At 38.0% G+C, this 24,979-nt stretch overlaps 1 protein-coding gene and 1 long non-coding RNA gene across 3 annotated transcripts in view; one reads left to right on the top strand and one right to left on the bottom strand.

The window, feature by feature from the left end:
* Positions 1-1,041: 1,041 nt before the first annotated feature.
* Positions 1,042-3,999, bottom strand: Izumo3 (IZUMO family member 3). Of its 2 annotated transcripts, none has more exons than XM_005074302.3 (7): positions 3,540-3,999; positions 3,325-3,399; positions 3,084-3,173; positions 2,866-2,883; positions 2,354-2,434; positions 1,866-1,956; positions 1,042-1,643 (listed from the first exon to the last, which is right to left on the bottom strand). In XM_005074302.3, the coding sequence occupies exons 1-7, from the start codon at positions 3,769-3,771 to the stop codon at positions 1,487-1,489; spliced, it is 744 nt and encodes a 247-aa protein (XP_005074359.2). In that variant the 5' UTR covers positions 3,772-3,999; the 3' UTR covers positions 1,042-1,486. The 2 variants fall into 2 exon arrangements, with proteins under 2 accessions (XP_005074359.2, XP_040613397.1); XM_040757463.1 differs by having other exon boundaries at positions 1,883-1,956.
* Positions 4,000-4,061: 62 nt separating this feature from the next.
* Positions 4,062-24,979, top strand: part of LOC121144063 — a 76,949-nt gene continuing 56,031 nt past the window's right edge. The window contains exon 1 of the long non-coding RNA XR_005881402.1: positions 4,062-4,214. This is a non-coding gene — a long non-coding RNA (uncharacterized LOC121144063). The remainder of the gene's footprint in view (positions 4,215-24,979) is intronic.

The raw sequence follows: 24,979 nt of genomic DNA, 5'->3' as shown, positions 1-24,979 counted from the left end.
CCAAATTAATCACCCAGCGATATTAACGTCCAAGTGCCTTTGAGACAATCCTCATCATTCAGCATGTAATTCACATAGGAGCAGGCCTAAGCAAGCACTCAGAATTCTACAGCATGGAATAATTTGCAACATCAGTACCCATCACTGAATTAAGACTGATTTACTATTTGTTTCATGCTGATAATTTGTGGTGCTTCTCCTCTGAAAAAATTTTAAAAGGAAGCAAGGCAAAATGTAATGGCCATGAATGTTAGAACTAAGTAGGCCTGTGTTTTAGTATAGACTTTGTTATGTGCTGATTGCATAATCAAGAATATGTTACAAATATAATTCTACTTTTATGATTTTCATTAATCTACCACAATTAGGTATTTGCTTATCAATACTAGTCAGAAGGCTTTGATGAGAATTTATCACTCATCAAAGGAGTTTTTCATACTTACATTAGGTATCTTCTATTTCCTCAGCTCTACTGAGACAACAGTGATTACTCACAAGTTTGGTTAGATAGCTTGATTATAAATGTATATATACATATGCAACACAATAATTAAGATAATATGAAAATAAATATATTCAATGGAAAATGTCTCATGGAATATTGGTTTTTGAGATAGCTTAGTGGACAAAATGTTTACTGGGAAAGCAAGAAGACCAGAATTGGGGGGGGGGGGGGGTCCAGAATCCAAGTAGATACTATGTGAAGGTTTCAAGTCACCTGTAATTCCTTCCTTGGAAATCCAAGAAAGGTGATCGTTGTGACAATTGGCTATCAAGACTAGCCATGCTGGCAAAATCTGAGTTTGACTGAGAAACCTTAAAGTATCAGGTGTAATAGTGATCTATGAAGGGTCGTAACACACACACACACACACACACACACACACACACACACACACACTACATCTTCATACACGTGCTTCCATACAGAAGTAAGCTAGCATACACACCAGACACACTAATAAGGAAAAATACCAAACTTTTTTTGAGACATGGATTTAGAAAAAAAAGTGATTTGGACAAACCTGAGCTACTCGGGACTAGTATTTTTGGACTTTATTTTACCCATACACATGTGATTCAGATATTATGATAAAGCTTAATTATCTTATCTAGGGAATCATCTACATTGGACCTGATGGTAAATGTGGAAACAAATAAAATAAAAATAGAAATAAAATACAGATTTATAAATGTGGAAGTTACCCTAATTACTGCCATTCATGAGAGTGACTAACAATGCCTTTTTATTTGTACATGGCATATTGTTTCTTATGTGTGTTGCAGCATACCAGTTTACTTGCTGTATAACTCAGGGTAAATCATTTGACCTCTCATTTCATCCATTGTCTCAGGATGCCAGTAAGGATATTCACTGGAGAAACCCTAAGTTCTATTTCACTTTTAAGATGCTGTGATTTTATAACCATGCAGGAACTCAAGTCCCAGTTTGCAACTCTGACTCAACACTTGAAGGATCTCCTGTTCAAGACTTCAGATTTGATTTCTGGGTCTCCAAATCTTTTTGCTCATCATCCTTATCTACCATCCCCACTAATTCTTCAAGTTTCTTCTCCAAATATGTCTTCAGTGTCCTTCGTATTACTTTCATTTTCCTCCGATGTGAGATGCAGAAATGGAATCTGGAATAGAGAATGGACAATCCATACTTAGATATAAGAAGCAATATTTTTAAAATAATTACATAGCTGTTTTCTTTGTTCCTGGATTATTTTGTGTTCTCTTATGTTCTATCTACTACTTGCATCAAGCTTCTGACTATTTCTTTCCCCATTTTCCATTAGAGAGGAAGGAGTGTGGACAGTCTCTTTGGCAAAGGAATGCTTGGAGCGTGGAAAACTCACAGTAACACAGCACTTGCCAATATTACAGCTTCTGCCATCAATATCAGATATAGTGCAATCTCTCGATTTTCAGCCTTCTTTGGATTCTCGTCTGGAAGGAGAATAGAAAGTAAAGTAAATGAGTTTGGAAGATGAGTAATAGTAATTGAGAATCTTTATAAAGAATGGACTCATTTCAAATGAGTTGACCATTGCCTGCTTCATCACTATTTCTGGATTTCTTGATTTAGTCCCCCTTCACATTTTTCCACTTACTGCCCTTTAGCTAATAATTTCTGTAGTAGTATCCAGAATGCAGAGCTATTCATTTCTCACCCAGTCCACTGAATTTATTCTAATTTACTCATGTTAATATACATTTTACTCAACATGTTAGCTCTTTTTAAGCATTACTATAAGCTTTGTTAAAAGCACTCAGAAAAAAGTCAATGAGCCATCTAGTTCCTTGAGCCATGCCCCTCAAATTGCCATATCACAGCCTATGTCACCTTTACAATAGTCTCCTCTGAAACACCGGGTGGTCATGCGAAGACAGGTCCAACAGTCAAGGACAGGACCTTCAGTTAAAACTGGCAAAGAAAAATATAATTATAAAAGGGATATGGCAAGGGTGTTCCTTAGCTCATAAATATAGATTAGATGTCAGACATTCCCAGGACTCTTAAGTTACATTTATTACAATCCTTCCTCCAGCAGTCAAGATCCTTAAAATTTCAAAGATTATAAAAATCTTAACTGCCCATGGATGAAGTGGAGCAAAGATTTCATAGCCTATGTTGGAGCAGTATAGCCATGTGGTGGGGAGGCATTGAGCACTCTTTCAAACTGTATGGTGAATAAAATCTTATAAGCTCAATTTTGTCATCAGGTATTATTTATATTTCCTCTACAGCTCTAGGAACTGGGTTCCAAGTTAAATACTGGGAGAGAAGAGCAAACAGAGAAAGCAGATGGGAAAATATGGGCTGAAACCTCAAGGCGTCACATGCACTGTACTCACTGCAATCTTCTGAACAAGCTAAAAGAGAATCAGAAAGATCCAATGAGCTTAGAATCAACTTCCCATGTGTCTTATATATACCCATGGTATCCCTGCTATCTATCCCTTTATCACTCCAACTAGACCTATTGTAACCTGGACCCTCGTTCCTCTCCTCACCCCTTAGGTCCTGTTCTCTGACATATTTTCAGTGTTGTTAGGTAGAAATGTCTCATTACCAACTTCAGAGAAGTTCTTTAGTATTTCTTTCAGTTCCAATTCCAGGTTTTGACGGACATGAAGAAGCTTGCCTTGAATGATAAAGACACCTAAGGAAAAAATGGAAAGGGTATCAGAAATTAGGGTGATTATTTCAGAATTTAATTTTAGTTATTTTGCTTTGCTCTCCCTAATCAAATTTCCTCAGATATGTTTACCTGTTTCTACCATAAAAGTTTTGACAGTGAAACAATGTCTTACCTTTCCATGTTTCATTTCCCAGTCTATAAAATTCATGCTTGAGCCATTCTCTCAATTTGACAACATTTCGAACAGCTATATAGGAGGGAGAAAGGTACATGTGGGGCAGGCAATAATCAAATCTTTGAAGGATATGAAGTGAACCCAGGTATTTTCTTCCATACCTCCCTTCTCCCTTTAACCTCCCAAACTCTCAGGACTCAAACTTCCCTCACCCAACAACCGAAGCGTCTTATCCTTGTGAGAGACCTTGGAGCTTAAGTGGGTTATCTCCTTATGCTGCCTGTCAAGCAGTTGAGCTCTCCCAGGAACTTCTACAGGTATCAGCTTTCCCAACAAGGTCCTAACATCCTCTATGAATTTGGGGTCACAGTCCAAACAGCCTTTGACCCCATGAAAGGCTGACAGGGACAGAGGTAAAAACAGAAGTATGCATAGGTCACCCATTTCCTTGTCCCACCCCTTCTCCACAACACAGGTTGTCCTGGCAACTGGTTCACTTAGTTCCTTTTTCTTCAAAACTCCAGGAATGAGCTCTTTGTCTTGGATATTCTGAGTACACCTTTCCCTCCTGTTCCATCCAAATTTTAGGGAATCTCATTTCCCTAAGGATCTTCAGTAGTTTTCTCACTTTTATCCTTCATTCCTGAGAGAGGGAACTGCTGGCTGGTAGGCAGTTACCTGAGTTCTGAGTGTAGAACACAGAGAGAAAAGCCTTGAGCTCATACAATCAAAGTTCTGTGCATGGAGATATCTGGAGAAGGTTTCTTTAGCACTCTGTCTATATGATATATCTTTTCTGCCCCATAGAGTAGCATTATCAAGAGAAGTGTATAAAGGAAGCGATCTCCTGAGACCACAGAGTTTAACTCATATTTAACTTCTAGGAGGTAAGAAATGTCAAGAATATTTTAATGGATTGGGTTCATTTTCCTTATTGACAGCAATGTTATTTTAAGATAAGTAATATACCAATAAACAGTAATAGTTGATACATATTCTATAATTTTTAACTTATAAGAAAATTTTAGAAAACAATTGTTTTGTGCAATAATTCCTTCAGCCATTACTAATTTTTTATGACATTCTTCTTCAAAGATATGGAGCTTGGATCTACATAGAGGAGTTGAGGAGTACACAGTGAAAAGTGGGAATTCAGTAATACTTAGGGTTCCTGAGCAGATACAGCATGAAATACTGATGTTACCATATTTCATATGTAAAAATGTAACCACGGTTATCATGGACTGCCATCATGGATCACATAGATGAAACACAGAAAAATAGGTGTTTCCTTTAGTTTATGAGATCATAGATTTAAGAAGATATTCTGAGTTCTTTGAAAGAATTAAGGCTGACTTTTCTGAGATGATTAGTAACTTTTTAAATTTATTTACTGTTTACATAGTTGTTACATCCTAGAAAGGACGAAAGGCTAGTAATAAAATTTAGACAACTGTAATACCAAGCATTCAAGGAGTGGGGATTTGTGAGGGGAATTAAAAGAGCTATTAACTATATACCTTCCATGTATACAAGCACTGTAATAGGCTTTCTTATAGATATGAGCATACATCCTAATGACAGAATATTTCTTTGAGAAACTGCCATACCCAATTTATAATGAAGAAACTAAGGATCAGAAGTAAAGTCACATAATTTACTAGCTATGTGTCTGTCATGGTATGAACTCATGTCCAAATTCTGTGAACAACACTGTCTCGTAACAACCACATTCTGAGATAAGACAGAAAATAATTGTTTGTAATTTGGCAGTTCAGGAGATAAGAGTTCAAATTATTTTAATAATCTCTGACATGTAAAAGTTTGATCTGATATTAACATGCTTTTGATTAGATATTCTCATTCTTAAAGAACCATACAAAGAGCTGCCCGACACTGAGGTCTGAAAGCTAGGTAGCTAATGAAATCAAATATTCTCTAGAAAACAAATTTGAGCACTAGTGTGTTGAGGATATTGGTAGCTTTGAGTCCAGGTATGAGAATAACTTGTTGCAGCATATATGAAAATAATTACAATTATCTTGAATTATCTTGGGACAGGACTTAGAGTTTCATAACTATAAAATTTGAACTTGGGAAAGGGGAGTTGTGTGGAAATAGATCAATGCTATAATGAACTCATTGGTTAAAATAATAATACTCTTTCCTATAATGTAAAAGTTTAAAGACAAATGCCTGGTGGATTAGGTTAATATTAGTTTGGATTGGCATGAAAGAAATGCAGCTAATCTGTACAAACATTTAGCTTTTCTATCTGTACTCTGTGTTTGCTTGAAGTCGGATAGTAAATATAAACTAATGTATATGGATATGTTATAATAAAAACATATTTACTGATTTGTGATTCTTACATGGATCTTGGGAGGATATTTGTTTATATGCTAAGCATTAATTGTTAGAGCTCCCCATCCATTTGATCTTTCTTACAAATTATTTAGTGCCCTAAATTTTACTACTTGAAGAAAGCGTTTTTATAAAGTATATGTGTTTCCTTTTAGAAATTCCCCTTAATGATAAATATGAGTTCACAGAGCTTCTAGTGTATTGTTTCTATTATATTGTTTCTGATCCCTGTATTTACAGGGTACTTAAAAGTTTAGCAAGTGCCGGGCGGTGGTGCGCATGCCTTTAATCCCAGCACTCGGGAGGCAGAGGCAGGCAGATCTTTGTGAGTTCGAGGCCGGGCTGGACCGATGGCCTCCAAAACAATACAGAGAAACCCTGTCTCGTAAAAACCAAAAAAAAAAGTTTGTCAAGTAATACAGATTTCTTTATTAGTTTTCATTATTTTTAAGTTTGCCAGCCTGAGTGTATGTGTGTCATATGTATGCTGGAGGATATGGCGACCTGAAGAGGGCATCAGACTCCTTGGAACTGTAGTCCCAAGTAATTATGAGCTGCCACGTGGCTGTTGAGAACCAAACCTATGTTCTCTGGGAGACCAGTAAGCATTTTTATATGTTGATCTATCTCTCTAGCCCCGCAAATACAATATGGAATTAGGAATGTTACTTGATATTATTTCATTATAAACCATCTTTCTAAGCAACATTGTAATCATATGATATATTGAAATAGCTACTGTTTGCCAGATATTCACAGGTAAAATGCTTAATTTTCAGTATTTCTCTCCATTCCTATCCTGTTGTCATGTATGAAAAGTTATGGGTAGCCTGGAAGACTTAGAAAAATCATATCTCTAGCAAAGTCCCTTTACCCTCAAATGGATTAAAAGAAATGTTAATGCTATTTAGGAAAGAAATAATGGGAAGTAGTGAAAGCAGAAAATGACTTACAGGTTGTCTCTAGGTTAAGGTCCGAGAAGACAAATGTGCTGTAAAGACCTACAGAAAATAGTAAAGGTACAGGAGCTATTGAATCTAGACTCGTGTATGGAAAGATGTAACTGAGGAGAACTTGTGAGGGTTTGCTAACAGGAGACAGTGGCAGTTCCCACATAATATGTAGGAACAACAGCGCTGGTTCAGCCACTCCGATGTACAGGGGAACTTAGGAAATGACATAAAAAGTTGCTAGTGTCCACCATCAAATCTTCAATAAATGTTAGGTTAGTGATAGAGATAATAAAACGGAGCTTTCAGCAAGCCCGAGGGTTTGATATTCAGGTCAACAGGGAAGAGCATGATGCTAACAGAATTAAGACACAGTAGACCCAAACTCCACACGATTCCCAAACAATATCCCAGGACTGGTCAAAGATTAAAGTGGTATCAACCTCATTTCAAAAGACACAAGTTGTCAGGAGATTAAACAAGATCATTAATAGGTGTGCATTGTCACAAAGGTATCAAACATTATTGAAAAATCCACTGTCCAGTTTCATAAGAAAGCAAGAGTGTTTACCTCCTCACTTGAAATGGAGGGGCTCTTGGAAGCTACAAGCACACTACTTTGGCATGCTCTACTAGAGGGACTGATTCCAAAGTTACATCCTGAGAATGAATACAAAATCTGGATTTCTTTTAACCACATTTATAAATGATCTATTATCCACGAGTTACTCAAGGCTCTTGGCTTTTAACATCATTTAAAACTGGTTGGGATGATAAGAGTTTTTGTGTCTCCTAGACATAGACTACTATAAGTAGAAGATGCTTCTTAATCCTTTAGCCCTCCACTACACAGTACTGAGAGATAGCACAACCTCCTCATTCCTGTGTATTATTTTGAAATAAATAAAATTAATGTATTAAGAAAAATCATTCATTCATAGAAACATTATCAAAGCAATGCTTATTTTCTATTTTCAGGGAGGTGAGAAGTGGTACGAAGACAGGTAGGTAGGCAAAAGTGGTAATCATACCATTTAGAGTACAAAGGGAAATGGTGGTCATTTTGTCTATTTGTATAAATGTGTGACCTAGCAACTGAAGTATGTCTATAATTAATATTAAGCATTATTTAGTTTATTTTACAAAACATGACCTTGATACTTAAAGAAACCAGGAGAGATGTAGAAAATCACACACTTATTGAAAGAAGATTTAGCAGTGTAACTTAAACTTGGCTGTTTTTCAAATTCATATTCTTCACCCAATACTAAAATGTTTCCTGAGCATGTTTGCATCTAGGTACTATAATCACTGCTTTAATTTCATAAAAACAGAGACTCAAAGAAATCGTACTTGTGAAAAAAGAAAGGCATTCTGTTCTTTCTTACCCTGAGTATTAAAAAGAAAATAAAGTAAGTCTAATAATGCTTTCAAAAATGGTCCTTTTGTGTTCCTAACTTATCCACAAAACCCAGGAACATCCAAGATGAGGGGGCAGAAAGAACGTATGATTTGGAGAATGGCAGTAAGTATAGGATAATGTTGTCTTTTAGATATGATTTGACGGCTTCCCAGATGAACTTACAGCATCTTTGGTTATCTCCACAATATTGGCAGAAGATTAAGTCAGATAAAATTCCAATAGAGATGATGCAGGATCTCAGGAGGAACTATCAGGGGTTAATGGTGGCTGGGAGAAAGAACGAGCATTTTTCCTTGAGATATAGGGCCACAGCTTGATTACCCATCCGAGTGTGTGACTACACATAGTACTGTTTGGATGCTCCAAAGAGTAAGATCTTGCCTAGTACCTTAAACCTGACCAAGAATTCTCAGTTAGGCACATTATACACTGTCATAGATGATCCACTATTGTTGTTTTGCTAAACTGACTGATAGTCAAACTTCCTTTTAAATATTTGGGGTTCTACTTGAAGTTTAGTGTGGCCACACACTACACTACCACCTTTCATCAGAGAAGCTTCTCACTGCAGTGGACAGTGATTGTTACAGAAAGTCACAACTAGTCAAAGCACAAATACTAAGGGATTGTGGACTTCTTAGCCACAAATGAGGCATTACAGCATACCCACAAGGTTCAAGTATCATCAAAAAAGAGGGATTCATAATTGTATGAGGCAGAGAGGTTAGGGAGAACTGCTGTGAAATAGTGTTTCTAGAAATGACAGTATCATTATAGTTGTGAAATAAGGGATTGTGGGGCTGCCTACAGAAGAACTGAGGGATGCTCTCTCAGCCTGGACTCTTAGGGGAATGCCTGGACCCTACCTGGAGTGAAATGACAGACTCTAGATATCCCCTATGTGGAAGGAATTGGCAATAGGGTGGGAGGCTGGGGGGGGGTGCGGGAGGAGGGGAGGGAGAGGGAACTGGGATTGACATGTAAAACAAGCTATTTAAAGTTAAAATAAAAAATGATTAAAAAAATAAAATCAAATCAAACCAGTGAACAGTTAACCAAGAATGGGAAAGTGCGGCGCCTGCACCACAAGCAACTCCAAGGTTATCAGGAAAAGAAGACAAGATGACCAGCTGTTTGTACTAAGAGAATGCATGTCCTGCCTTTATTGCCAGGAGAGTGTGTGTGTGTGTGTGATCATTGCAAATGCTGAGAGGTCTCTCTCTCTTTGTAGGAGGGAGGAGCTTTATATACAGGTTTACAGCACAGTGGAAAAACCCCTGCTGGAGCCCGGCAGTGGTGGCGCACGCCTTTAATCCCAGCACTCAGGAGGCAGAGGCAGGTGGATCTCTGTGAGTTCGAGGCCAGGCTGGACTGACAGCCTCCAAAACAATACAGAGCAACTCTGTCTTGTAAAAACCAAAAAAAAAAAAAAAAACCTGCTGGATGTTGATGTCACAGGGTCAAGGCCAGGGCAGGAAGCCAGGATTAGAAAACAGGATGGACTTGTACCCTGTGGGGACTGGAGCCCAACAGGAAAGGGCTCACAAGACCTCACCCACTAGATGAGAGTTATTGGCAATTGACAGCTGCCAGGCAAGGATCTTCATAACTATGGCTTTGGGTAGATTTCCTATGCTCCATTGAATAACCTTTCACTCACATATATACTGACAGCTCTAATTATATTCAATGGTTTATGAAAAATAAGAAAAGTAGCTTGGAGAGGATCTACTTGTGTGGGATCCATTGGAGATGATAAAGGTTAGTAAGACATACATGAGTTGTATACATATATAAAATTCTCATATTATAGATATATTTTTAAAAGGGGTATGAAGTTAAGAAGGGGATGTGCTAGCATAAAGCCATAGAGGAAGTTGAGAACAGTGGGGTAGATATGCTTAAGACATGTTGAATAATGCGTGATAATCTGAAGAAATAAGTAAAACAAATAAAATGAAATGATGAGTCTGAATGGGCCATGAGGACAGTATGATGTTTCAGTTAAGAGGAGAGTAGATGTTAGTGAGAGGAATTATTACATTTAATTGCTGTTACGAGTTATAACAGGACTTCAAGAATTTCATCAAGGTTGAGGATCCTACTTATAGTTTGAGCTTAGCTGAAATAGGGGTGCAGAGAGAGAGAGAGAGAGAGAGAGAGAGAGAGAGAGAGAGACAGAGGCAGAGACAGAGACAGAGACAGAGACAGAGACAGAGAATACTTGAAAGAGTAATCATCATATGTAATATTGTTTAAGTTTGCAGATGATATGATAGTTTACATAAGCGGCCCAAAGAACTCTACCAGGGACTTCTTACAGCTGATTAACACCTTCAGCAAAGTGGCATGATACAATATCAACTCAAGAAAATCAATAACCCTACTATATACAGATGATAAAAGGGCTGAGAAAGAAATCAGAGAAACATCGCACTTTACAGTTGCCACAAACTACATAAAATACCTTGGGGTAACACTAACCAAACAAGTGAAAGACCTGTATCACAAGAACTTTGAATCTTAAAAGAAAGAAACTAAAAAAGACACCAGAAAATGGAAAGATCTCCCATGCTCTTAGATAGGTAGGATCAATGTAGTAAAAATGACAATCCTGACAAAAGCAATCTACAAAGTTAATGCAATCCCATTAAAAATACCAGAACAATTCTTCACAGACCTTGAAAAAACAATTCTCAACTTTATATGGAAAAACAAAAAACCCAGGATAGGCAAGACAACCCTGCTCAACAAAGCAATATTATAGAGCTGTAGTCCTGAAAACAACTTGGCATTGGCACAAAAATAGACAGGTAGACCAATGTAATCAAATTGAAAACCCGGATATTAAACCACACACGTATGAACATCTGATCTTTGACAAAGAAGCTAAAAATATACAATGGAATAAAGAAAGCATCTTCACCATATGGTGCTGACATAACTGGATATTGGCATGTAGAAGACTGGAGATAGATCCATGTCTATCGCCATGCACTAAACTTAAGTCCAAATGTATCAAAGACCTCAACATAAATCTAGCCACACTGAACCTCTTAGAAAAGTAAGTGGGAGGTACCCTTGAACAAACTGGTATGGGAGACTGTATCCTGAACATAACACCAGTAGCATAAACAATGAGATAGACAATAAATAAATGGAGCCTCCTGAAACTGAGTAGCTTCTGTAAGGCAAAGGACATAGTCAGCAAGACAAAAAGGCAATCCACAGATTGGGAAAGAAATTCACTAACCCCATATCTGAAAGAGGACTGACCTCCAAAATTTTCAAAGAACTCAAGAAGCAACTCTCCAAAACACCAAAAGACCTAATTGAAAAGTTGGGGGACTGAACTAAATAGAGAATTCTCAATAGAGGAGTCTAAAATGGCAGAGAGACACTTGAGAAAGTGTTCAACATCCTTAGCCATTAGGGAAATGCAAGTCAAAACAACCCTGAGATATCATCTTACTCTGGTCAGAATATCTAAAATCAAAAACACCAATGACAGCTTATGTTGGAGAGGATGTGGAGAAATGGGAAGGGGGACACTTGTCCATTGCTGGTGGGAGTGCAAACCTGTGCAGCCACTTTGGATATCAGTATTAGATTCCTCAGGAAAATGGGACTCAGTCTACCACAAGATCCAGCAATTCCACTCTTAGGCATATAGCCAAAAGATGCCCATTAATACAAGGATGTCTGTTCCACTATGTTCATAGCAGCATTATGTGTAATAGCTAGATCTTGGAAGCAACCTAGATAACCCACAACTGAAGAGTGGATAGAGAAAATGTGGTACATTTACACAATGGAGTACTACTCAGCGAAAAAAACAATGGAATCTTGAAATTTGTAGGCAAATGAATGGCACTAGCAGAAACCATCCTGAGTGAGGTAACAAAAAGACAAGCATGGTATGTACTCACTCATATATGGATTTAAGACATGGATCAGGAGAGTGTCAGCCTACAATCCCTGTGCCAGTGAGTCTGGGAAACAGGGATATTTCCAAGATATATGCATGATACACCAGAGAAGTGGAATGAGACAAGATTTTCTTTTTTTTTTCAGGGTTTCTCTGTATTGTTTCGGAGACTATCGGTCCAGCCTGATCTCGAACTCACAGAGATCTGCCTGCCTCTGCCTCCCGAGTGCTGGGATTAAAGGCGTGCGCCACCACTGCCTGGCTGAGGCAAGATTTTCTGAGCATATTGGGAACATGGGGGGAGGGGAGAGGGAACCAGAAAAAAGAGAGAGGGATAAGAGGAGGGGAGAAGAAGACATGGGGGAGCAGGAAGGTTGAGTCAGGGTAATAATAGAGGAGAGCAGCATGAGAGATACCATAATAAATGGAGTCATTATATCTTTGAGGAGAGAGCTGACACTAGTGAGATTTCCAGAGATCTACAAGGAAACACCAACTGGCAAACTAAGCAACAGCGGAGTGACTACATTAATAGCCCCTCCCTGATGATAAGGTTGATGACTACCTTATATGCCATCCTAGAGCCTTCATCCAGTGACTGATGGAAGCAGAGATAGATACCCACAGGTAAACACTGAACTGAACCCCTGGAGCCCAGTGACAGAGATGGTGGAGTGATAAGCAAAAGGGTCAAAACTGTGCTGGTGAAACCCACAAAGACAGCTGACTGGACAAGGGGGAGCTCTTGAATCCCTGACTGATGGCTGAGAGGCCAACAGGGGACTGATCCAAACTCCATGAATGTAGTGTCAGTGAGGAGGCCTCATAAATCTCTGGGACATGGTGTAGTATATTAGTGTTCACCATGCCATACAAATAAACTTTGGGAGCCCATTCCACACGGAGGGATGCTCTCTCAGCCTGAACACATGGTGAAGCTCTGGATGAAATGACAGATTCTGGGAATCCCCACAAGGAGGGGAATGATGTGTGGATTGGGCTGATGGCTGGGGAGTGGGGCTGGTGGAAGGACAAGTGAGGAGGGGTAGGAGAGGAAGCTAGGATTGACATTTGAAGCATGCATGTTTCTAATTTAAACTAAATTTTTTAAAAATTTGCTTCCAGAAAATTATTTTTGCATGTTTCTAAATGTGTGTGTGTGATTTGAGAGAATGAACATTTTTGTATCATATATACTAAATAGGAATTTTTCAAATTATATATTCCACAAATTACTAAGTCAATCTTAACTTAAACATGTCTACCAATGTGAATCCTAGAACTACTGTAAATCATTTTCTAAATGGTGTACTTTAGATAAAAATATGAAATGGCTTTTCAATTGCAGCTGTTTGAGAATTTCACAGAAAAAATACTCTAAAATATTCTTCTTCTCCCTTCACAAAAGATCTTGAAAAAGCATGCATTGACCACTTTTCATTTACACCAAGTTCAGTTCTATGTCTGAAGGGCATATGCAATAAATTGCTCATACACTATCTCATTTGCAGCTTCAATTTTATGAGCTCCCATAAAACAATTACCATATATACATTCTACAATAAATGGGCAAACAAAGTGGCTGCAAACAATATGGAAAAGTCAATAATTAATTTCAGATTTCTAACTGTAGCAGAGACACTGGATCTTTCTCTTCTTTTCAAAAGAGACAGTTTCTTTGTTAAGATTATGCATGCATGTTAATTCACTGCTGTGTAGTTTCTCTTTTTCCAAAGCTTGTCGAAGGTCTAATTTATGTGCAAGACTGGAAGCTGTTTAAACGGATAATATGCCTCCTTCGTGAGAGATACCACCCCTTTATGCTCCATTAAATTCAGCCGTTGACTCTATAAGCTACATACCAATTATTTCTCTCCAGAAACAGCAGCATAGTTTTTCCCCCAACAAAGGACAACAGATTATTGTGGGCTGCTATTAATCTCCACACAGTCTACAAAAAAACACAGGACAGTATAGAGAAAACAATTGTGTTGATATTTTAACATTTTCAAAATATCATATGAAGAAATAAAAAGGATATATTGTCTGATTGCAATACTCCTATTTTGTTTTAAATCTCTCCCAAATAGGAACGCTCTAAATTTAATCAACCATGGCCTACTTATGGTGAAGCAGTGCCTGTAGAGGGGTGGGTCAGGGCTTTTGCTGGGCATTCTTGCTTTTCCTATAATACTGTTGTGACTAGTCATCGAAAGCACAACTGTGTAAAACAGGTGTGTGGAAAAGGAAGGACAATGCATGTTGCAATGAAAAACTGGGCTTGGGCTCTGTTAAGGTCTGGCTAGCCCCCACACCTCCAGCACTTGAGTTTCTATGCAGTCAAGGCCTGGAGAAATTGTATCCTCTAATAAATGGTTGGGGAAGAGATTGAGATGGCATTTCTCCACTATATTCCATCGGCATCTGTTATATTTTAATAATCAGCTATTATTTTTTACATAATTATTCCTGATATAGATTCCGGAAGAATAGATTTTACTAATTGACTTAACCAGTTCATGGCTCACATCTTGACCTGAGGAAAAACTTTCCAAATCTGTTTGAAGATGCCAACATACCCACGCAGAAACAAGAGGGTCTTTCATTTGAGACAAAGGGGATAAACTAAAACAAACATGCATATATAGAAATGTGCATGTGTGTGTGTGTGAGAGAGAGAGAATAGTGAAGAAGCAAAAGAGTGCCACTATAACACACAAAAAAATGTATAGGCAAACCCCAGAGCTTATTTATAGGAGCCTCTAGAACAAAAAAAAAATGTTATTCCAGTGTCCTTCCTAGTGTTGTTCCTCAACATTACATCTTCCAAAACACACACACACACACACACACACACACACACACACACACACACACAATAAATAATTGCTAAAAATGAAGCATATTGAAGCCCATGAAATGTTTTGACTGGAAAATGATTAAAATAAAACAAAATCAAATAAATAACTTAATTACCAATTACCTGCTTTTCATTTTTCAATTCTACTTCTTAGATTGATGGACCAAAATTAATGATCATAGTTTTCAAACAATTCTCTCCACTTCAGGTAATTCAGTACTGTTATTTTAAATTCCAGCCTATGTTAGGTGAAGTGCTAGCATATTCTTCTGTATGAACAGGCCCATTATCATTAAACTCAATAATGCCACATTTTGAGAAAGAACTGACTTAATATGTTTTTGTGAGTGTGTGTGCATGTGAGAGGGTGGGTACATCAGTGGTGTGTGCACATATCTAATATGCACACACCCATGTACTTATGTGGGCGACAGAGGAGAACATCAGGTCTTATACCAACACCTGCAACTGGCCAGTAAAGGTGTATTTAAAACACAGAAATCACAAGTCTGTGAGTTATTACATTTTAAAACTTCTTAAGCTTTTGAAGAAACAATTTATCTGTATTACCCCTTCCAGGGTCAACTGTCAAGAGACAAGTATGGACATGGTAATCAGAGAAAGGTATTCATTGGAGATAGGTTTTGATGCTATCATTTGAGTGAACCACTGGCTTGCTTTACCTGCTTTGCGTGTTTCCACAGCATGCAACTACCTTACAATAAGGTTCACAGTGAGTGTCTTTTATTCCTTCAGGTAGACTGTTTTGAATTAACGTTGCTGTGTGTGCATTCTTAATGCTAATTGAGGTTATGGACAAAGGGTATGTGTGTACTGGCAATCTGAAGAAAGGGAATGGCAGATTTGAATAGGTAATTCTGCTTCTTGAGAAACATCTGATGAAAGGTGCGTGCAGCTTTCATTACTTGGAAGATGCAATTTAATTGTGGATGACATGTATTGCCCACAATGGCAAAGGTTAAACATTAAACAAAATGTGACTTTGACCTAAGCAGCAATTCCAATTATAGGATTACTCCAGAAAAATTGGTAATGGATAGTGCAGCAGAATTCACTGAGTGTTGCTGTAGTATAATTTGTAAAATCATATTGACTTTTCAGTATTAATTGTTAACTAATTTGACCATGAGCTTTAAATATAGCACTTAATAGAAACACTTAAAATAGCAACGTGATCAAATGAAAACTTCTGTTTTAAAGATAAATGAAGGTAACCCAGTTCGTGTTAGGCTAAAATAAAGCTTTCAGTGATTCAACAATGAGTAAATGAATTGCATCATTTTCATTGATATATTTAGTATTTGAATTACATATGAAGAAACATAGGTCTACTGATTGTTGTACACATAACTTTCTTATGAATTTCTTGAGGAAATTAGCAAAGAGTTTAGAGCTACAGTATACAGTACTCCAGGCTGACAAGATGTGTTAGGAAATGTACCTTCAGCTTAGCCAGAATTCAATTCCCAGGACACACACTCACAGAATAGTACATACTCCACATTGTAGTGATCCATACATGCATATACATGGAATAAACAAAACATCATAAAAATTAAACCACACGTTATACTTTTGATATGTCAGATGAATTATAGGTTCTTTAGAATCAACATGTCATTTTATTCTCATTGTGATTCCTTGGGGAAAATTACCTTGGTATCTGTTTACTGAGCAATGAAAACCAAGAAAGGGAAGAAAATAGTTAAAGCTTCTGATTCTTATGGGGGCAAAGATTTTAGCTAAACTCAAATGTCTGTAGAAAGGTGAATTGAATCTCACCATAGACATATATTAATGCAGATTTCACTTTACTTCCAACGTGGAGATAACTAGATCAAGGAGGATGGCAACTAAGAGAGAAAGGAATCTTTAACTTTGTTTAGAAGACAGAGAACCTGAAATGGAGAAAGTACAGTAATTGCCTAATATACTGGTAGTGTCATCAAACAACAGTCATGTTGTGGCAAACATATCTTGAATGTACTTCTGTATTCATTGGTTCTTGGTAATATAAGTCCAAATGATGTATCTATTTTCACATGGTATTTGGGATAGATAGAGGTTTTGTGGAGGCTGTTACACTATAATATCCAATACAATGTTATATAAGTGATTTAGAAACAGAGGATAGACAGTCCACTGCACAAAAATAACTAATTCTCTGAAGTACACATCATGTAATCCTGAGCAGTTAGTTTCATCTAATGGGAATGAATTGCCATGTTTTTACTTGGGCATAACAATAAAATACACCTTGTAAGATCCCTGTGAGCATAAGTGAGATGATGATACATTAGCAATAAAACTGGTATTTCTTAAATGGATTAAAAGGATTTGGAAATGTCAGTTGTTTTTACAAACAAAATAGGCTTCTTCCATTCTCATTTAGTAACCACAACATGTTATAAGGTCTACTGAGGCTTAACTTCTTCACTTTTAATGATGGTCTCGGTTTCCTCTTATGTTTCTCAAGTGTGATTATTTTCAGGATTAAAAAGAAAGGAAATATTTATGCATATGCTTTATGTGGTATCAGTTAGGAGCTATTTTATAGCTAACTGATTCTACCATATCTGGAAGAAATTCCCTACCTTTTCCATCCTGGAAACATTTACTTTCTCCCCTCAGTTTTTTTTTTTTTGTACTGCTGCTTTCTAGGCTTTCTAGCTTTTCGTATCTTCTGCAAAATGCAGTTTTTCTTTTGTTTCCATAAACATAAAACCACAGGACTCTTTTTTAGTTTCTCTTTTCTTTTTTCAAACTTTTTTTATTACTTTAATTTTAAATAACTTGCTTCACATGTCAATACCAGTTCCCTCTCCCTCCCCTCCCCCCTTAGCCCCCATCTCCCCCAGCCTCCCACCCTATCCCCACTTCCTTCCACACAGGGGATATCTAGAGTCTGTCATTTCACTCAGGGCAGGGTCCAGGCACTTCCCTAAGAGCCCAGGCTGAGAGAGCAAAACTCTTTGTGTTATAGACACACGAAGTCAATTTGTATGCCAGGGATAAATACTGATCTACTGCCAAGGGCCCCATAGGTTGCGCAGGCCTCCTCACCGACTCTCACACTCAGGGGGGCTGGATCAGTCGTCCCATGCTGGCCTCCCAGCTGTCAGTCTGGGGTCCAAGAGCTTCCCCTTGTTCAGATCAGCTGTCTCTGCAGGTTTCGCCGGCCATTCTTTGCCAATATACTCATCGCTCCTCTCTCTGTCACTGGGTTCCATGGATTCAGCTCAGTGTTTAACTATGTGTGTTTGCCTCTGATTCCATCAGTCACTGGATCAAGGTTCTAGGATGGCATATAGGGTAGACATCAACTTCATTATCAGGAATAGGCATTGAAGGTAGTCTCTCCACTATTGCTTAGCTTGCCAGTTGGTGTCATCCCTTTAGATAACTAGAGGTCTCATTGATGCCAGATCTCTCTTCTAACATATGACTCCCTCTATTATGGTATTTCTCATCCTGTTCTTCCTCTATCCTACCCACCACTCAACCTTCCTGTTCCCCCATGACCTACTCTTTTCCTCTTCTCCCCATCTCTTCTTCCCAGCTCCCACTCCCCCCACATCTTGCTGTGTTCCCAATCTATTTGGAAGATCTTGCTCATTCCTCTTTTCTGAGATACCATGCATATCTCTCTTAGGTTCTTTCCTGTTTCCCAGACTCTCTGTCAGTGGAAGTGCAGACTGGCACAATGCTGATCCATGTCTAAAATCCATATATGAGTGATTGCATACCATGTTTGTATTTTTATACCTGGGTTACCTCACTCAGTATGGTTTCTTCTAGTGCCATCCATTAATCTGTAAATTTCAAGGCTCCATTGTTTTATCCCACTGACTAGTACTTCATTGTATAAATGTACCACATTTTCTCTATCTACTCTACAGTTGAGGGATATCTAGGTTGCTTCCAGGTTCTGGCTATTACAAATAATGCTGCTATGAACACAGTGGAACAGATTACCTTGTTGTATGAATGTGCATCTTTTGGATATATGCCTAAGATTGGATTTGCTGGGTCTTGTGGTAGATCGAGTCCCATTTTTCTGAAGAAACTCCACACTGATTTCCAAAGTGGCTTTATGAGTTGGCACTCCCACCAGCAGTGGAGGAGTGTTCCCCTCTCTCCACATCCTCTCCAGCATAAATTGTCTTCAGTAGTTTTGATTTTAGCCATTCTGACAGGAGTAAGATGGTATCTCAAAGTTGTTTTGATTTGCATTTCCCTGATGGCCAAGGATGTTGAGCACTTTCTTAAGTGTCTCTTGGCCATTTTAGCCTCCTCTATTGAGAATTCTCTATTTAGTTCTGTACCCTACTTTTTAATTGGATCCTTTGGTGTTTTGGAGACTTGCTTCTTGTGTTCTTTGTAAATTTTGGAGATCAGCCCTCTGTCAGATGTGGGGTTAGTGAATATCTTTTCCCATTCTGTGAACTGCCTATTTGTCTTATTGACTGTGTCCTTTGCCTTACAGAAGCTTCTTAGTTTCAGGAGGTCCCATTTGTTAATTGTCGATCTCAGTGTCTGTGCTACTGGTGTGATGTTCAGGAAGCAGTCTCCTGTACCAATGCATTGAAGAGTATCTCCCACTTTCTCTTCTAACAGTTTCAGTGAGGTTGGATTTATGTTGAGGTCTTTGATGCATTTGGACTTAAGTTTTGTGCAAGGTGATAGACATGGATCTATCTGCAGGCTTCTGCATGCCAATATCCACAGGACTCTTTTTAATTCTTTCTCCTGTCTACTTCACTTGAACCCCTCCCAGTATTGTTGCTCTTATCTCACTGTTGTGATTGCCCAGCATGGATTTGTCACTCATAAAACATCCCCAGCAGAGCTTGGCTATGTGCCAACCATCAGTGACTTTCAAAGTGTCCTGAAAAAAAGTTTAGCACACTAGGCCCAACCCCATTATTATACAAGATATTAATACAGGCATAATTGAGCTGCAGTATCAGACCCTATTAAAATGAGAAACTTACCTCAATTCTCAGTTGTAGAGTTTCAGAAAGCAATAAGCATCCTCTGAGGACAAGCTAAGCAATTTTAGCCTTGTTTTCTTATAGGAGATAACATTATGGCATTTAATTTAATTTACACCATATTCTTCATCATCCACTTGCCTAATGAAATATTTACTTTAAATGTATAGAGTATAGAATGCTAACTTTTCAAAACTAATAAGGATATGTGATCATAGGGCACAAATAATATTATTTCTAGCTGTGAATACATGCACTGTCAGTCTTATCCCTATTCCTTGTAATATCTTTGAGTTTTTGCATTTTTATTAGTAACCATGTTCTTTTCTTTTGTTCTCTCTGCCATCTTCCTTCTTCATTTCTTTATTGCTTATAATAGATGCCCTCCAACTCTCTTTCCCTCTTTGCTAGTTTGGGTTTACTAAGGGTTCACCAAGTTTAATCAGAGTTGTCTGTGTGAACTTCAGTTTACAAATAACCATCAATTCTGGTATGTTCTCCACTGGTTACAGAGCTGGGCACCATGCTTTCCCATGTAGATTAAAACTACTTTAAGATTTATATGACCCTAGCCAGAATGGCCACCATCAAGATTATTAAGTGCCAACAAGTTCTGGCATGGATGTGGGTAAAAGAGACTTTTGTATACTGCTAGATGGAGTGTAAATCAGTGAAGCTAAGTTGGAGATAAATCTGGAGTCTCCTTAAAAAAATTATGTACCATAGGACACAGCCATAACACTCCTGCATATATGCCCTAAAGAATCTATATTCTAAAACATAGGTATTTGAGTTCATGTCAGCTCTAATAACAATAGCTGACTAGATTTTAACTAGTCTATGAATTGTATGAGGAAATAAGTGTCTCTTTGTAATGAATTTGATAATTTTGGTTCTAATTTTCATTCAGTCTAGAAGAAGAAACTTTAATTCCATCACATAAAATTTACATATAAGTCTACATTAAGAAATTGTATTTATATCTAAATGTATCTCTTCTTTGGTAAATTACTACTTAGCATTTACCAAATGTTGACTCACTTACCTAATAGGCCTTGGTATTTGAGCTTGTAAAATTATCTTATCTGTGTCCTACCAAATATGAATCAGACTAGGATCTACCTGGAAGAAGAAAAGAACAGTATCTCTGTAGAACACAGTAGTCTAATGAGATGAAGAAAGAGTGATACTTCCCAAGGCCTTACTAATAGAGGATTGTTCACATAGGAAGAGCAGGTATAGGTAAGAAGCATTATAATGAAGTCATTATAAAATCGATATTGGAGAATCAGGTACACTGGTACATATTCATAATCTCTTCAAGGGAAATACTGATAAACAGGATTGTAGGTTCAAGGCCAGCCTGAGTCACATAAGGATGTGTTGTCCTAATATGGCAATAAACAGAAATATTAAAATCAGATATTTGTTCCAAGAATGTGTGTATCAATCTATTCGGTGTGGGACTTTGCTGTAGTGATCATCTTTGCATGTTTCATCATATTAATAAAATGGAGAAAAATGGTGATGGTCATGTGACACTTGCCTTGAGCAGTGTATTGGCACATTTAATTCCCTATTGGTACTACCATCTTCTCGTGCTATGTTGAACTTTAGGCCTCTGTAAAACCAAAAGATGTTAAGTACTCTTTTAGATATATGATAGGACTGCAGAAATTGTAGGGGTCAGTAGCATTTGGATAGCAGTTTGAATAATGACCTAATCAATACCCCACACTACAGAGAAAAGTGCAGAGGAAAATAAGAATTAGCTTTGAAGAACAGTATCAAGTACTGGAAATGTGGAAGAGAATGGTTACTTCTTATGATTAAAAAGGAATACCTAGGTACATAGAAATAAAAGCCACATGGTGTTTTATAATGGTAAAGACAAAAGTATGTGAATGACAAGGGATGACTAGCAATGTACATTCCCATGTGTAAAAAAGAAACTTGGCTTAAAGTAATTGAATTTATTCCATTAATAGAAACATGGCCATTGTATTCCATTAATCAGAAAGATCATGTAAAGTAAGAGATGATCTGATTAAGGATAGTACTTTAGGAGCTATAGCTCAGATTCCAGATTATAGGACAGTGAAAAATAACTTGGAGGGAAATACATCAAAATCAAAAGTGATAGGTAGGTTTTACTTTTGCTTTTGTTGATAGCTTTTTAATATCTAATATTACATATTGACTGTGGATTCCCCTCTATTTCTCCCAATTCCTACCCACTTCTCCTCCCATTCATATAGACCCCTTTTCTGTCTCTCACTAGAAAGACACAGGATCCCATTAGAAACAAACAGACTCTATTGGGATGTATCACTCAGTCTTGATATAAGGCTGGGAGCTTGGTCCTGCCTCAATTTGAAATGCCATGTTTTGCTGACCCTATGGAAGGTCTTACCCTTTCTGAGGTGTGAAATGGCATGGGGGAGTAGAAGGGAGGTGGGGGAGGGAATTGGAGGAGAGGAAGGAGGGAAAGCTGTGTTTGATATATAACATAAATAAAAAATCAACAACAACAAAGAAAAGAAACATGCTTCTAATTGATAATAATAAAATAAAATATAATAAGATAACGCAAAAACACGCCAAAATAGGACAAAAGAAACAGAAGGAAAAGAGCCCAAGAAAAGGCACAAGAAACAAATACAGATGCAGAGAAGCACTCATTTGCACTTGGGAATTGCATAAAAACATACAATTAGAGGGAATAATTTATATGCACATGACCAGTAAGGTTAAGACTAAGGGCATGTATCCTCTTTTTAGCTCTAGAAACCCATCTGGTATAGACCTGTGCAGTCTCTGTGCATTCTGCATCTGTGAATTCATATGTATGTTTAGTCTTTTGATTTAGAGGACCTTGTTTTCTTGGCTCTAGCTCTTACATTCCCTCTAACTCCTCTTTGGAAATTCTTCTCTGAGCCTAGAGTGGAGGGATATGATGGAGGCATCCCATTTAGAGCAGAGCAATACAATATCTCTCACCCTGCATATTGTCTGGCTATGGATCTCTGTATTCGTTCCTATATACTCCAGGGGGAAGCTTCTCTAAACTATGGCTGAAAATGGTGTGGATCTATGAATATAACAGAATGTCATTAGGAGTCATTTCATTGCTATGTATTCTTGACAGAACAGTAATATTTGGCTTTACGTTAGGTCCCCGGGCTATCTAGTCTCAGGTGCTTGGTCGCTCAGGCAGGGTCAGGTATGAATTCAATCTCCTGGTTGGGGCCTTAAGTCAAAACAGGTAGAGGTTGGTTACTCCCACATTCTTTGTGCCACCATTGCTCTAGCATATCTTGTAGGCAAGATACCATTGCAAATGAAGGGCTTTTTAGCTAGCTTGGTAGTTACATTTCTTCCTTGGGAGTGTGAGGAGTTCCTTCCTATAACAAGATCACTAGCACATCAAGTTGGAGTCTCTATGCAGTCACCAACTCTACTTCTTCATGTTTCATGAGTTGTGTAGGTGTTGTCTTCATCAATACCACATTACCATCAGTTTGTTGAGAGAAAGGTATAGTTTTCCCATAGCTTGGGTACTTTGAAGGTTCTCATTGGGCTCCTTTGGGCAACAACCAAATTAGATTTCAACCATTCACAATATTGGAGGATTTATTTGGTAACAAGAGATGTCAGGTTTGGGCTCTATCTATCTTGATATTTGTCAGTTTCATTTAGATTGCCTTCATATGTGTATATATTTTAGGAAGTTTCTATTGTGTTGATTCTATACTATCTTTCAATGACCCTTACTTTTAGATGTCCCCTCTTGTAATCCCATCCTTGTCCAAATCCCTCCCCTCCCATTCCCTGCTTGAGACTTCTGATCCTATCCTCTACTCATATATCAATAACTATCTATTTTAGTCCCCCAATCCCATACCTTACTACATATTCATCCATGGTTCCATTAATTATAGCTTGATTATCACTGATTTAACAGCTAATATCCCACTTATACATATTTAATTGTACGTAGATATTAGCTGTTAAGTCAATGGTATACATAAATATATCACTTAGCTTAACTGTTAAATAGTAGTATTTGTGTTTCTGAATATATTAGCTCACTCAGGGTTGTATTGTCTTATTGAACCCATTTACCTGTGAATTGCATTTTAGTTTTTATAATTAATATTCCATTGTGTAAATGTACAATATTTTGTCTACTCGTTAATATCTTGTGAAGATATTATTGTTTCCAATTCCTGGCTACTATGAAGACATCAGCATTGGCTATTGATAAGCAAGTGTCTCTGTGGTAGCATAAACCATCCTTTGGATTTATGCCCTAGAGTGGTATAGCTGGATCTTGAGGTAGATCAATTCCCATCTTTCTTGGGAACTGCCATAGCAATTTCCATATGAACTCATTAGCAATGTGTGAATGTTCCCTTTATTCCACATCCTTCCCAGCATGAGCCATCACTTGTTTTATTGGTATTAGCCTTTCTGACATGTCAGAAGAAATATCTCAGGAGTTTTGATTTGCATTTCCATGATGATTGAACATTTCTCTAAGCCTTTAGAGTCTGGTCTTTTGAGATTTCTGTTTAGATGTGTGTCTCTTTTTATTTTGTTTTATTTATTTTTTATATATTTTATTTTCCAGTTTAAATTTAGATAAGAAACGAGGTTGCTTCACAAGTCAGTTCCAGGTCCCTCTCCCATTCCCTCCCCTCCTCCCGTGCCCTCCCCCAACCCCCCTCGTTATCCCCTCATTCCCCCAGGGAGGGTGAGGCCCTCCATGGGGGTGTCCATAGTCTGTCATTTCATATAGGGCAGGGCCTAGACCCTTCCCCAAGAGTTCAGGGTGAGAGTGCACCTCACATTGTTCTATGGGAGTCCAAAGTCCGTGTGTATACTTGGGATGGGTACTGACCTGCTGCCCAAGGCTCAATAGATTCCCTAGGCCTCCTCACTGGCACCCACATTCAGGGGGTCTTGATCAGTCCCATGCTGGATTCCCAGGCTGATGCCTGGGATTCAAGAGTTAACCTTTGTCTGGTCAGCTGTTTCTGGGGGTTAAACCAGCCCAGTCTTAATCCCTTTGATCATCAGTCCTCCCTCTCTGTTACTGGCTTTCTTGAG

This window comes from Mesocricetus auratus, unplaced genomic scaffold (assembly GCF_017639785.1).
Source record: "Mesocricetus auratus isolate SY011 unplaced genomic scaffold, BCM_Maur_2.0 Super-Scaffold_100014, whole genome shotgun sequence".
In the NCBI taxonomy this organism is placed as follows: Eukaryota; Metazoa; Chordata; class Mammalia; order Rodentia; family Cricetidae; genus Mesocricetus; species Mesocricetus auratus.
The sequence above is the reverse complement of the archived record's forward strand: the minus strand, read 5'-3'. Positions and strand labels throughout refer to the sequence as shown.

Coding starts and splice junctions, on each gene's coding strand:
- Izumo3 (XM_005074302.3), bottom strand. CDS start 3,771: ATGGGTGACCTATGCATACTTCTGTTTTTACCTCTGTCCCTGTCAGCC. Junction 3,174..3,324: donor GGGAAATGAAACATGGAAAG/GTAAGACATTGT, acceptor TTTTTTCCTTAG/GTGTCTTTATCATTCAAGGC. Junction 1,644..1,865: donor TTGGCAAGTGCTGTGTTACT/GTGAGTTTTCCA, acceptor TCTCTATTCCAG/ATTCCATTTCTGCATCTCAC.